Genomic DNA, 14504 nt, shown 5'->3' with positions numbered 1-14504 from the left:
TTTGTCATGTTTGAAATATAAATAGCATTTCTCTCTCTCTCTCTTTATTTTTTTAAACAAGGTTAATGTAAGTGTTAATTTTGAACAAGTAAAAATTATCCTTTCTTTACATTATCATTTCCATGACATTAATAAAGCCTTAAGTGGCTTTCTGGAAAAATTATTATTTCCCTATAGAGCGTTTTATCTTCTACTAAATATTGCTTTCAGAATTCCAGTTCTGTGAGTGAAAAACAAACAAACAAACAAACAAACCATAATGGGAGAGGTTGGAAAGAGATAAACATTTAAATCCTCCTGCTTTTCTTCTCAGAAGTTTATGATGGAATGGGGCCCAAAGAAGGTTGTATCTATGAGATAGTTAGCAGTATTTCCATATTTATGGATATTCTGTTTGTCAGCTTAGAGACTTTGGAAGTCCAGCCTGTTGTCTGTTGGATTCTCATTCCACATCCTTGGCCTTCCAGTTATTTTGTTTCTTGATAGCATTATTTTTTCAAACACTGGTATGAATCTTTTTTCACTGCACCACTTTATTATGTTAACATTCTTTTTTTTTTTTTTTTTAACCACATCTTTGAACATTTTGCTCTAACTTTGTTCCTTATTATCCTTATCTTTATTAATTATATTGATCTTCTTTACTCATTAATTATATTTGTATTATATTTTTAACTATTTTTCATTCATCAGATGATGGGTCTCATTCAAGGAATAAAAGGGATCTGTTTCTCAGGGCTGGTAGTTGCATGGTTATATTTTGTTAACAAGACTTTTAATTCTGATTAGATTTTTAGTTCCATTACAGACTCATTTCTGATTGGATTAAATATCCCACAGCTTTTTTGTTTAGCATGCACTGACCATGCGTCATGGATGAGGAAATTATTATTTGATTTTGAAGAGAAAACAGATTTAAGCAGTCAATTATACTATTGTCAGCATGAGAAGACATTCTAGAGGTTATTTAGAAATAAATTATTAGAAATGATGAAATAAAGAGAATAAAAGAGTAGGCAGTTGGGAAACCAATGACCTTCTGTTTCCCATTTCTTTAATTGGTATCTACAGGTGTTTTATTCTTCCAAATGACACTATTCGCTGTGAGAGGGAGCTGTACCAATCTGCCAGAGCCTGGAAGGACCACAAGGCTTACATCGATAAGGAGGTAAGAGCTATTTGGAAACCTGAGTGAATTTTTTGCACTGCTACCTATTAAAGAACAAATCTAACTTAGAATTGGTCTCTGCAGATTGAAGCTCTCCAGGACAAAATCAAGAATTTGAGGGAAGTTAGAGGACACCTAAAAAGAAGAAAACCAGACGAATGTGACTGTACTAAACAGAGGTAAGAGAGATGAGATTCAGCTTTTGCAGCTACACTGATTGATAAGGTTCATGTATTTTTCAAGTTTTCCAGTTTTGATTTGGGATTTTTTTTTTTGTTTGCTTTAGTTTTTTGTTTCTTTTGTGAGTTTTTTTTGTTATGTTCTGTTTTTTTCTGAGACGGAAAACAAAGAGTATAAGAGCTACTGGTATTGATAACGACTGTAGATACTCATGACTAGAGTTAGCCTATTGAGATGTCATCTCCAAAGCAGGGAAGGAAGGAAGCTGATTCATAATAGAAGTGTAAATATTTGTGCTCTGTATCTCTCCTCGATGGAACTTATTTCTCTATTGGCCTGGGAAGAAATCAAAGTTATCCTATTTCTGGAGACATATTCAAGTGTCAGGGTATGTATCTTAATTCAGCAATGCTGAATATGAAGAACTACCAGATCCCAATTTTACTTAGATCACTTTTAAGAGTAGAAGCTACTCTCAAAACTTGCATGTACAAATTTTAAGATTAAACGTCTGTACTCTACTAATACATTAAACATAGCTATAGTTTTACCATAGATCATTCACACATATATAACTTCTTCAAATGAAATAAAAACTGTATAGGTACAAGAAAATGTCAAAGATGCTATGCTACTGTTTTGGTTTTGTGCTGAAAATGGGTTGTTTCCCGACCCTGTGATTTTTTTAAATTTTTCCCTATAGCTACTACAACAAAGAGAAAGGCGTAAAGACCCAAGAGAAAATCAAGAGCCATCTACATCCCTTCAAGTAAGTTTTTATTATCCTCACTCTCTCAGCTAGCATTTTAGTGATGGAGAAATATTAGGAATGGGTTGGGTTCTTGGGGGAAAGGGAAGGAAAGACGTGAGGGAAACAAAAGGTCACATAAAGCAAGTTCAAGCAAGAAGCCTTCAGTAGTTCTGGTTGTATATGTAGAAGTTTATGAATAATATTGAAAAAGACTAGAAACAGAAGAAATTAATCATTTCAGAAGTTGATTGACTAGTTAATCATTAAAGAGACCCATTTAAACCTAAACACAAAAGTGTGTCATTTCTCATAGAAGAAAACACTTTGTCATAATTGCTGAGGTGGAAGCTAAGCTAGAAAGATCAGCTTCCCAAAGGGTATATTCTCATCATTTAATACTTAGAAAAGTCAGATAGGGGTAAAAACTGCTGTTGTTAACCAAACAGAAGCTGTTCTATCAGCCATGACCAACTTTCTCTCTGAACAGAGAAGCAGCACAGGAGGTAGACAGCAAACTGCAGCTGTTCAAAGAGAATCGCAGAAGGAAGAAGGAAAGAAAGGGAAAAAAGCGCCAGAAGAAAGGGGATGAGTGTAGCCTTCCTGGACTGACATGTTTTACTCATGACAATAACCATTGGCAAACTGCACCTTTCTGGAACTGTAAGTCTTACTTCTGTGTTCAGATGTGAACTAGGTTCTCCTCTGTTGTGCAAGAGTTCTCACCTCATGCAGTCCATCAAGTCATTACGTGGAAGAGCAGCACTTAACAATGCTGCTGCTGAACTTTTTTTGAAGTATTCAGGAAGAGCATCGTTTGAGTATGTTTTTAATTTCTGTGTTACGTATTTATATGAAATTTTTACAAGAGGGTCTATGCAAAATACTGCAGAAGCAAAAAGAGTTTACTTGTTATAAAATCTCTCTTTAAGAGATTCATGGCTTGCAGAGATTCATAACTAGACACTGAGGTTCCTGTCATATCTTGACAGTCCAGATGACCAAATACTTCATAGGAATTCCAAGTGAATTCACAGACTTGCAAAGTTGTAAAAAGCACAAGGGTAAACCCTTCCCCTATTTGTATCCATGTAAATTTGTGTAACCCTATATAATGAAACTGTACATTCTAACCCACATATAGATCAGCAGATTTAAGTAGCTGTGACAACAGGAGATAGAATTTGTGTGTTAGTATTAGATGGTTCCTTCAGAATTAATTCTGTGAATGGTCTAGTTTCATTGAGGTTGGAACTCAAAGGCCATGTCAATTATACTGATGAGAAGTTTACTCGAACATTGGGACTTTCACTACCATTTTAAAGTTTCTGCAAACCAGATTTCCTATGAAAAGGAAAACTTTGCTTTCAAAAACTTAAAGATTGAATGTTGATTATGCTACAACATACTTAGACTGCTCCAAAAGTAATGTCTCTTATTTATTGCCATGGGAACTACAACAGCTACAAAGGGCAAAACAGCACTATTGGTAGACCAAATTCTTAGCTACAAAATCCTGTTTTTCAATATAATCAGCACCATTAGCTATGCATTTTCATCAGCAAAGAACAGGAGCCTCCATGCCAAGCTCATAAAAATTTGAACCAGTGGTGACCCACTGTTGCAGTGGCCACTGCTGAAATGCACCACCCACTGACTCACTGTGCTCACATCCACTGTTTGGTCTCCATAAGTGTGTATCAGCAGGTGCCATTTTTACTACATGAGGGAATTCAACCACACACCTTTGCTTCATATGCACTTCCACATCAGACACCATTTTGTCAGACTGCCCCTCTGCTGCCATCTGTCACACAGCAACAACATGTAATGGGATACTGATGGGAAAGTTCAGCTACTAGTGCTATAACACCAACATCCGCCTCTGACATCATGGGCCAACGTAATAGCATAGGAGGCATTGCTTTTTGCAGAGACTTCATAAATGACTCCAAGCAGGAAATCTGACATCCTAATTTCAAGAAAGATGCTCTCTCTTACTTAGTAATTTGTTTTGACAGCACTAGAACTTCTGCTGATATGTTTTATGCATTGTAAAATGTTCCTACAGCAGTTATATACATGTTTTTTGTTTTAAACAACTCTTAGGTCGAGGTTTTGCTTTTTAACTATGGAGTAGCAAGCAGTTATGAAAAGTGTTCTTATCTTTCTGTACATCCTGGCAATGCTCCAGTAACAGTCATGGGGTATTAAAATGTCCTTGTAACACAGTTCATAACCAAAACCAAATCAAAGTATTGATTCTGATTATGTGGATAAAAAGGGTTAATACTATTACTAGATTTATGAGGTGTATTTAATGCATGCACACTATTACAGAAAGTCACAGGACTAATTAAATATAAAAGCAAAACTTTACTATCAGTTTGTTTTAAGATTTTGAGAAAATACCTTTCTGAGCCTCTTTTTGCTGGCAGAATGACATTATAAACAATCGTAAATATATTAGGTGCTTGGGAAAAGTTTTTGTCATCGTGTTAAACATACCCTACTAAAACTAATCTAGTAGTCACATCTAAAACTACCTGTTGGCTCCAGCTAGTTTTTTGGTTAAACTTCAGTTAATTAGAAAGAAGTTCATCTGCTACCATATTTTAAATCTGCATATTGCACAAAATACGCAATGTGAAGACCAAATGATTGTATTTTTGCAATATAACCCTAAAATGCATGTCTACGTTTGGTCAGTGAAAGAGCTGTCCAGGCCCCATTTTGAGTGTGCGGACAAGATCTTAACTTTCTCTAATGACATCTACCTCTTATGTGACACCTGGATCTAGGAGTGGAAATCTGTTTTAGGCTTCCCCAGGTTGAAAAATAATAACATGTAATCCAGTTACATTACCTGGGGTTGTTTTTGAGCAGAGGTTTAACTGAGTGATCCAATTTCTCTCTTATTTATGTACCAAATAAATTAAATGAGGGATTGTAGTTCAAAATACATCATGGTTAAGTAGTTACATTTGAGAGACTCAAGCCAGTAGGAGAGAACTACATAAAATAAGACTTATCCATTCATCTTTTTTCCCATCTTGCTTCTTCCATCATACCTGCATTCAAATGCCAGACAAGCTCCCTGTTTTTAAACCATCTCTTCATAGAGCAATCATAGAATGGTAGAATAGCCCAAGTTGGAAGGAACTCACAAGGGTCATCACCCTGATGCAACTCCATGCCATTTCTTCAAGTCATTAATCCTAAACTACCAAATCTCCCACTTGCCTCCTTCCCATACAGTGCTTCACAATTTGACTGCTGTGTCATTTCTGTGCATGTCATTTATTATACCAACAATTTGACCTTCCTTTGTAATTATCTGTTGTACTTGCATCTCAAAGGCTCTACTAATGGTACCATTTTAGCCACTGATGGCAATAATAGTACCCCTATAAACAGCACTCAATTACAATGAGTCTCATTTCATATGGATCATAAGGATCAGGGCTTGTGGTGTTGTTTTATAAGGTCTAAATTCTGCTCAATCCCAAAATCTGTACATAAATCAGAACAGAATATGCCACAGTAACTATGTTACTTACTATCTTCTGCTCTATTTGGCTATATATTTGAGAAATTTGTGTGATAAATTTGCATGTTAGCTGCATTTGACCTGTTCTAGATAAGAATCTAATGTTGTTCAAATATGAAATGTTTTTTCTTTTAAATGACCTAGAATATAAGAACATGAAGATCAACTGAAATTTCACTAGTATAAGAAACAAGCCTATGATTTTTCACCTAAACTAACAACTTTTTTCATTACTTACAGTGGGATCTTTCTGTGCTTGCACAAGCTCAAATAACAACACTTACTGGTGTTTGCGAACAGTGAATGACACCCACAATTTTCTCTTTTGTGAATTTGCAACTGGCTTCTTGGAATTCTTTGATATGAACACTGACCCCTATCAGGTAAATCCCTTCCCCTGCTTCAAAATATTGTAGGCTAAACTACTCTAGTTGCCTTTTGCTGTTGTATTATTATTATTATTTCTGTTAGTAAGTATTTTTTTCTCTCCTTTTCCTTTTTCTCAGCTGACAAATACCGTACATACAGTGGAAAGAGGCATTTTAAATCAATTACATGTACAGTTAATGGAATTACGAAGTTGTCAAGGTTATAAGCAGTGCAATCCGAGGCCGAAGGGACTTGAAACAGGTACAAGAAAAATAGAAAAGAGTATTTATATGCATTTTATTAGGCTATTGTCAACTCCTTAATTGTATCCTTAAGGTGTGATTTTCTTAAGTGTTGCTCTTAACAAGGTGGAATGATCCAAATGCACCATTCCACATAACTGCCTGACCAGAAAACTTCTTAGCGAGTTTGCACAAGTTATTCTGGACAGATGATGACAACAAACATCAGTTGACAGAAATTCAGCAGGAAGTCTATCATGTTATTTGCGCTAAGCAGTAACAAGCATATGCAGATCTTTTTTTTTTTCAGAGCCATAGATCCTTTCTCTTTTGCAGGGATTGCTTGGTTAGGTTCTACCTAACAGTAGCAGATGAGGTATTAAATCCTGTATTGTTTCTGATTGCCGTCTACCTGTATGAACAACCTCAGGCGCTACACCACAACTGAGACTAAACATTTCTTATCATCCATATTCCCCTTTGTTTATGAGGAAAGCAGCATTTCTCTGCAAGTGTCTCTGAATACAAGGATAGGTGGAATTCACTGCACTTAAATTTGGTTGTTTGAAACTGTGATTTTTAAATTTTTTATTACAGGAGTATTCCCTTCTACGTATTTTATGTTGTGCATCTTTGTGTCTCTTTCTTCAGCTATGAATGTTTCTCTTTTTTAATCATTTGGGGGTTTTATTATTTTTGAGAAACAGTGGTTTTTCATTCCTTTTATATAAAACTTCCAGGAAATCTTTGTTGGACTGCAGCTCTGTCTTTATTTAACACAGAACATTTCTTTTTAGGAATTAGATGCTGTGCATGGAAAACTACATTGTGAATGGTTTTACAAGTTCTAAACACTAACAAAAGTTACTCTTGTATTTTCCTATATCAGGAAATAAAGATGGAGGAAGCTATGATCCACACAGGTATCCACACTTTTTTATTCTCCTCAGCAGCTTCTTTCCAAATAATTGCATGATTCCAGTCCATTTCAACTAATGTCTGTATCCTGCCATCTTGCACACAAAATATCTTCTGATGCATGCATTTTCTAACTACTTTACACTGAACTTGGCCATTGTTTTTTAGACCTACCATTCTGCATTTAACGTAGCTCATTGTCACAGCAAGACTTCATACAACTCGTATTCCATGCTTGTGTTCCTTAAGATATTTATGCAGAAAAAATGACACAAAAAGAATAACCTCTTTTGGGTTGTTTTCCTGTTGCTGCTTTTTTTTTTTTTTTTTTTTTTTTTTTTTTTTTTTTTATTTAGGAAGTCAACTGTGCTTAAAAAGCTACCTGAAATATATAATGTATGTAAGATGCTTAATCAAACCTACAGAAGTAAAGTAAAATCTTCTCACTGGCTTTAGAAAATTTTAACAGATGTTGCTTTAAGCAAAAGAGTGCTCATTTTGATCAACACATATGCAGCATCCAGATCACTTTGAGCAAGACATAAAGATGAGGCTCCTTTGGGCAGGAGGAACAATGATTTCAGGCCAGATCTGACACGTGAGACCAAATATTCTTTAAAAATTACCATATTTGAACTCAGGAAGAGTAATGGAGGAGATGTCTTATTCCTAATGCTTGAACCTGAGGTATGCCAGACAAGTATTCTTACAGTACCTACATGTTTATCATGCTGAGCCCAGCTATCTCCTCTTCCTGGTGGAGGAACCAGCCATAAAGCAAAAGACTCATGAGGCTCAGGTCTTAACTGACCTGAACTGTTCCACAAGCAATGTTTTTGTTAAGGGGGAAAAGATTAGAGGGTTGTCATATTTAGACTTGATATCTCCTCCCTATATATCAGTCTTTATACATTTTCATCTCCTTCTGCTTTGGTGGAGTTGTTCCTAATATACATAGCGTGCCTGAGGTGTAAGTATAAAGCCCAAGGAGTATAGAAGTCTATGGAAAACTTTTCTTCAGCCTTCTGAGAAGAGCCTTGTCACTGTTCCCAACAGCCAGAGAACAATTAAGATAATGGACTTCAATATTTTGTAGACCTTTAAATTTATCAGCTATTTTTTCCATGCAGTCCATTTTGTATTTTCTGACTTGTATAGGAAAATGATAAGCTTTTGTTTGGTTATATTCCAGTGGTTTACATTGCTTATTACAACCTGATGGGAGCTGGTTACTGCAACAGTAGAGAGTAATGCCTGTAATTATGATTTAAGTCTTTCATTAGAAGATCTTGTAAATATTCCTAATCTTAACTACAAATATAACAGAAATGTCATTTTTTAATTGTAGGATCACATGAGATAGAGCGCCCAGGCTTAATCTTTAAGTTATACATCATTACACAGTATATTAATGAAAATATTTTAACTTCTGATACCAAGTCAATCAAGGTTATACTACTGGGATAAACAGTATAGTATAACATCAGTGATATTGCTCTGTGTAGCATTCCTTCATTCCAGACAGCCAGCTTCTCAGCGCACAAGGATGCCCGGGTTCAAGCTCTGTACTGGTGGGATTCTTTTATTTCCTTTTTTTCTAAAACATATATTTTTTTTATATGAAAAAAAATGTTTATCAATCTCCATTCTCCACTTAGATCTGTTTCCAGTTTAAAATGTCCTGAGTTAGTACAGCACTACAAGTTTTGCAAGTACAATACTGGGACAACAGACCTGTATGGAAACAATCAGTATACCACCATTTGTTTACTACAAAGGGAGAAAGCTTCTGCATGGAAGAACGTGTCACCTGTGTCCTTGAACAGACAGAACATGACTCTGCATATGTAGTTAATTACAGGATGTAGGAATTACAATCTCCTCTTTTCTCCTTGTCTGTGTATTTTCAAAGCAACCATAGAGTTGATTGTAGTTTAGGTTTGGAGATGACACAGCCACAGATGATAGCATCATGAGACTCTGAATCATAATAACTGGTCAATGAAGTTTAGATAACACTTAATTTTTAAAAAATCTGAAGATATATTATTATGAACAGTTAGCAACACTTTTTATATCATTAGGGTTTGTGATATAAGTGAGTGATTCCCAAATACTGGTAGGGGAAACCACTGACATGCTGTTATTCAAATGCAACTCATCTCCACTTTTCCGTTTCAGACCTTTTTGTAATGAGATTTCTTACAGGAGAAAACCTTTTCTCTCCTCTCCATTCCCTCCTATATACTCTGATTTCAGTGGGAAACATCATGCTTACGGCTAAGTTGTGGAATTAAGCTGTGAAATGACTTGCACAGTCAATCAATGTACAGTCAGCTCTAGGATCTTAAGATTTAGCTTTCCTATTTGTTTAACATCTATGAATACAAATTACCTCTTTTCCATGTGTTTAAACAAGTTATTATTTTCTTATGGACATGAAGTTAATGGAACAATTTCCAATGCCTTCTCAGCTGTGAGACTCCTCAGTCATCAGTGGTGAAACTGAGACTGCAGAAAAAAATGCAGTGTTTGGGGGGGAAGAGATTAGAATCAGTGTGATGGTCTCAGTCTTTGAGCTACTTTGTAGAAATGCAACAAGCTCTCTGCCGATCCAACTTCTCTGCAGCACAGCCCCAACACCTTGCTACTGAGACTCATGGAGAACAGCAGCTCCTACTTACTAGCCCCAAAATGTCCCACCTGTTCATACTGCCACCCTTGGACTAGCAGCAGAGATTCTCCTGGGCCAAAAGCCAATATCCTGGCCTCTGATTTTCTCCACACTGCCCTGGTTCATATGCAAACTTGTTAATGATCAAATGGCAGTGCTCCAGTTTTGATTTCTACCATAATATATCAAACCACTTTAGTTACTGACTGTTCTTGTAGAAGTTTGTTTTCCTATACAGGCTCATATTTGGCAAATTAAATAGAGATGATAGATAGATAGATAGATAGATAGATAGATAGATAGATAGATAGATAGATAGATGATAGATAGATAGATGATAGATAGATAGATGATAGGCAGATAGATATGTATGAAATTATCATTACAAATAATAACAGAAGATTTGTAGTATTTGTGGTGTAGTTAATTAAATTCCTCAAAACTACATCATTTCCTTTGATCATTCCTATTATACTCAACCATTGTTTGTTCATTGCATCATTTGGTAGAATGTTTAGGAAAGACAAATTGATAAGTCATGTGTTGACGCAAGTCTTATGCCTTGAAATACCGTAGGGAAGATCTATCTTTAAATGCCATCGCAAAACCCCATTAGGACAGATTCTGCCCTGTTTTACTTAGTTGAAGGATGCAGCAGAAAACAGGGGTTTCACTGCTGTGTGTTCTGCAGAAGCTGTGAACCATCTGAGGCCACAATCATTAGCAAGATGACTGAAGGTGTGGAGCATCTTCCAGTTTGAGATACATATGCTATGCATAGTGGTGCTTTCAAGGAAATGGAAGGAGAAACATACACGGCAGCTTTGCTCGTACCTTTAAGCTGTTGTTCACCATGAGGCTTTATTCTTTCTTTTAACAGAGGACAGTTATGGGATGGATGGGAAGGCTAACCTGCCCAGTTTCACTGGTGATGTCAACTGGCAAGGACTGGAAAATTTGTACAGAGTGAATAAAAGTGTATATGAACACAGATACAACTATAGACTTAGTCTGGCTGACTGGACTAATTACTTGAAGGATGTAGATAGAATGTTTGCACTGCTGAACAGTTACTACCAGCAAAATAAAACAGACAAGGCTAACACTGCTCAAAGCAACAGGGATGGAGATGAATCATCTACATCAACCTCAGCAGAAATGTCTTCTGCAGAAGAGGCAAGTGGCCTGACTGGAGAAGAATTGGAGCTTATTGTGCCAACAGACTTTGCAGCCCTAGCTTTGAGCACCATGAATTTAAGTCAGGAGAGAAAACTTGAATTAAACAATGATATTCCTGAAAAAAGTAGTTTGAATGACGCACACTGGAGAAATAATCAAGCTGAAAAATGGATGGAGGATAAAGAATCAGAACGTTTTGATATGGATTTCAGTGGAAATGGTTTGATACAGTTGGAGTCCCGGCATGGCTTCATGCTACAGCCCATCAGCATTCCTCAAAAAGACATTCATCAGGACACTGATGCTATGAGAGACATATTTGGAGATCAAATGTATCTTCCTGTGAGGTCCGATCAACCTGTTGTTCATCAGGCTGTAAATGTATCCATTAGAGATTCATCCATCAGTACCCAGAAAACAGGAACGTTTTTGAAAAAAACAAAACAGAGTCTTAGAGGGGAAACTTCACAAGTCCTAAACATAGAAGGCAGCGCCTCATCTCCACTCTCCTTGGGTTAGATCAAGTTGCAGATTGTTAAATACATTCTCCTTTTTTCTTATTACCAGACTTATAAAGGCAATCATGACAACTGACATTCCATATTGAGTGTAGATACAATTTGCAGCTAAATTAAGACCAGTTCAGTATTTGTCTGTGTGTATTTTATTCACACGCACACATACATACTTTCACAGTGATTCGCTACACTGGAAAGCAGGATTTCCAGCTTTTAATGAAAAGAAAAAGTGTTAACTTTCTAATGCAGCAGCACATTCTCTATAAGCTAAGATTTCTTTGACAAGGATGTTCAAGTGACTTTCTCTATTTCCAGATGATCCCACCATGAATGAATGTTTCAGTCCACCCAATCTGTCTGCATAATGTGTTTCTGATAAATTATTTTAACCACTGGAAATTCCTAATGCCACACTTTCGAGTAAAACGATGTTGCACTTTTAAAATCTGTATGCCATACCATTTATGAATCTAATAACTTACCTGTTCTTAGTTTGTTCGTTGACTAATGTAATTGTGAAACCAATAAATAGATTGACAGGAAAGAGATAACCAGCATGGACTGTGGAAATAGATTGAATATCATTTTAGCAAAAATATTGCATGTTTTTGTTACTTTGATTGAATTAAATTTGCTCTCAGAAAGGTATGGCTAATACTTGTTAACTAGAGGAGGATTTGTTTAAATTGGATTGTTTCCCTATATACGACATTGTCAGTATTAAAATTACATGAGTTTGTTTGTTTTTTTTTTTAACTTTTTTTTTTTTTAATCTAATACTGGTAGAAAGGCTTGTGTCAATTCATATATACTTCTGTCACAAGATCTGATTTTTATTAGCCTGAATGATACCTTGAAAACATTCTTTTCATTTCGAGACTTCAATTTGTGGTGTTGTTTTGAACAGTCATTAAAGGGAATGATAAAATCATGTTAGATTTACATTATTCTAGATGCACATGGGGTAAAAAGTAGTAGCTTAGATAGTTTTTGTTGTTGTATTGCTCTGAAGTTTTTTCTTGAACTTTATCAAACTTTAAATTTTATAAAGTATAAAAAAAACACAAAAAACACAAACACAAAAACTTCAAAATCTGTACTACTAGAAACTATCTTTTTTTGTTTTTTAATAAATTCAAAGTCATTAGCACAACACCACCAAACGAGAATTACCTCAAACAGATGTAATTCCACAGCATCCAGTTCTTGGGAGTGTTTCCTATCTGTTCCGTCTTATTTAGTGTAGTGAGTGTTTTGGGGCTACTGCAAGCACTGCAGGTTAAACTTACGTTCATCACATTGTACTTTCAGTTGAAACAAGATTGTTTTAGTAGGATTTTAATAATTTTAAGAAGCGGTCTTTTTGATGGACTCTGTACATATGTTAAAATTAACTAGCTCTTTGTCTGATGTATGTGTCACGGGCTGATTGATAGAAGAAGCGTATTTATGGTCATGAATGATGCTATTATTTGTACATAGGTTTCAAGTTACTAGGATACCAGCTGTGTTTTTAAAACTTGTATAATACTTCTGTGATACTTTTATAGAACAATTCTGGCTTCGGGAAAGTCTAGAAGCAATATTTCTTGAAATAAAAAGTGTTTTACTTTACCTGCTTCAAAGAAGTCCAGATGATCCAGCTTTCCGAGCAATCCAGACTTACTCTAAAAATATGTTAATGTTTTGGGCTTTAAGAACACATCCACACTGAAAGCAATGGGTAATGAAATAACACACTACATTCTGTTAGTTATAAATTATTCCTGGAGATTGTGAATAATATATATATATTTTTTTTTTGTTTAAGACCCGCTGTGATTCATTTTATTAAATCCCAATTCATCCGATCCTTTCTTCCCTGAAGACAAGGCACAAGGCTGCAGAACTGCAGTTCACAGGAGTAAAGCAATGTCCCATCATGCCATCCCTTGATCCCTCCCTACGGAGCTCTCCCTGCAGCAGCAAGGTGTGACAGGCTGGGCACAGCATAGGGACTGGACCACTGAGAATGGACCACAGATCTGTTGTGAGGATGAGCATCTCCTCACACAGGAGACTACAAAGAATAATGAAGGCTTCAAGGTAAAGGTTGTCTTTCATGTGCCCTGTGTGTCCTCAGTGGCATGTGAATACAATTATCTGCTTAAGTTAAAATCTGTCTCTGAAGATGCACTTCTTGACCTCTTCTTTCATTTACACAGTGACTGGACACCTCTGTTCCTTCAGACTTGAAGTTACAGAGGTTGTGTTTGAGAGTCATGAGAGGGGACCAGTAGTCAACCTGAGTGCTAAAAAACCAACATGGCAGTGCTGGATAGACAGCTCTAGAGATATGAAATATGTGAGTTTGAGAGGATTGGCTCAGGATGGTTCTCACATCCCAAGTGCCCATGGGCAGCTGGTGCCCCAATGGATGTGATCCTGTAATAAAAGTGCCTCCTTTTGTTTCAGCCAAAAGCGATCCAGATGGAGTGCTCTGCCAGCAGTCTGCAGTGAGAACCAAAGTGCAGTAGGAAGGATACAAGCTGCAGAGTCACCATAAAGTCACATCCCGTCTGCGGAGATGTGCTCACAGCCTGAGCTCCTCACTTGGAGCTGCCGTGGGTTCCCCCCCACTCAGGCAGCAGATGTCAGTGCAGAGCCGCACTGCAGTGCCTCTCCTGTGCCCCGGCTCTGCTTGCAGGGCCCGCAACTCCTCCCTCACAGGTTGCTCATTTGTTCGGTTTCAAACCAGAAGCAATAGCCCTTGTGTGCCAGAAAACTATCAGCAGTCTTATCCACAGCCCACTCCTTCATTTAACAGCTCTGGTGTTGGACAATGGAGACATTCATTCTGCCAGATGCTTTTTAATCTGGTTATATGTTTTGGAAAATGAAAATGAAGAATGCTTATTGAGAGTTCAGCAGTCAGACAGGGTTGAGGCTCCCTGGCTTGTCTGCCAACCCGTCCATGAA

General features: G+C 36.6%; 1 protein-coding gene across 19 annotated transcripts in view; it reads left to right on the top strand.

The window, feature by feature from the left end:
- The window catches only part of SULF1 (sulfatase 1), a 186332-nt gene extending 173172 nt beyond the window's left edge, over positions 1–13160 (top strand). For 11 of the 19 annotated variants that reach the window (XM_085537328.1, XM_085537331.1, XM_085537330.1 and 8 more), the window contains 7 exons: positions 1072–1168; positions 1253–1347; positions 2052–2117; positions 2587–2759; positions 5887–6029; positions 6153–6276; positions 10730–13160. In XM_085537328.1, coding sequence (XP_085393454.1) covers positions 1072–1168; positions 1253–1347; positions 2052–2117; positions 2587–2759; positions 5887–6029; positions 6153–6276; positions 10730–11547 — 1516 coding nt within the window. In that variant the 3' untranslated portion in view covers positions 11548–13160. Of the gene's footprint in view, positions 1–1071; positions 1169–1252; positions 1348–2051; positions 2118–2586; positions 2760–5886; positions 6030–6152; positions 6277–7146; positions 7181–10729 lie in introns of all 19 variants that reach the window. The other 8 variants (XM_085537337.1, XM_085537339.1, XM_085537338.1 and 5 more) reach the window with 1 other exon arrangement.
- Positions 13161–14504: the final 1344 nt, after the last annotated feature.

The sequence above is a fragment of the Coturnix japonica genome, chromosome 2 (genome assembly GCF_054131305.1).
Source record: "Coturnix japonica strain WE chromosome 2, WE-NBRP24, whole genome shotgun sequence".
Classification (NCBI taxonomy): domain Eukaryota; kingdom Metazoa; phylum Chordata; class Aves; order Galliformes; family Phasianidae; genus Coturnix; species Coturnix japonica.
Note: the sequence above shows the minus strand (reverse complement) of the source record. Positions and strands in the feature narration are given on the sequence as shown.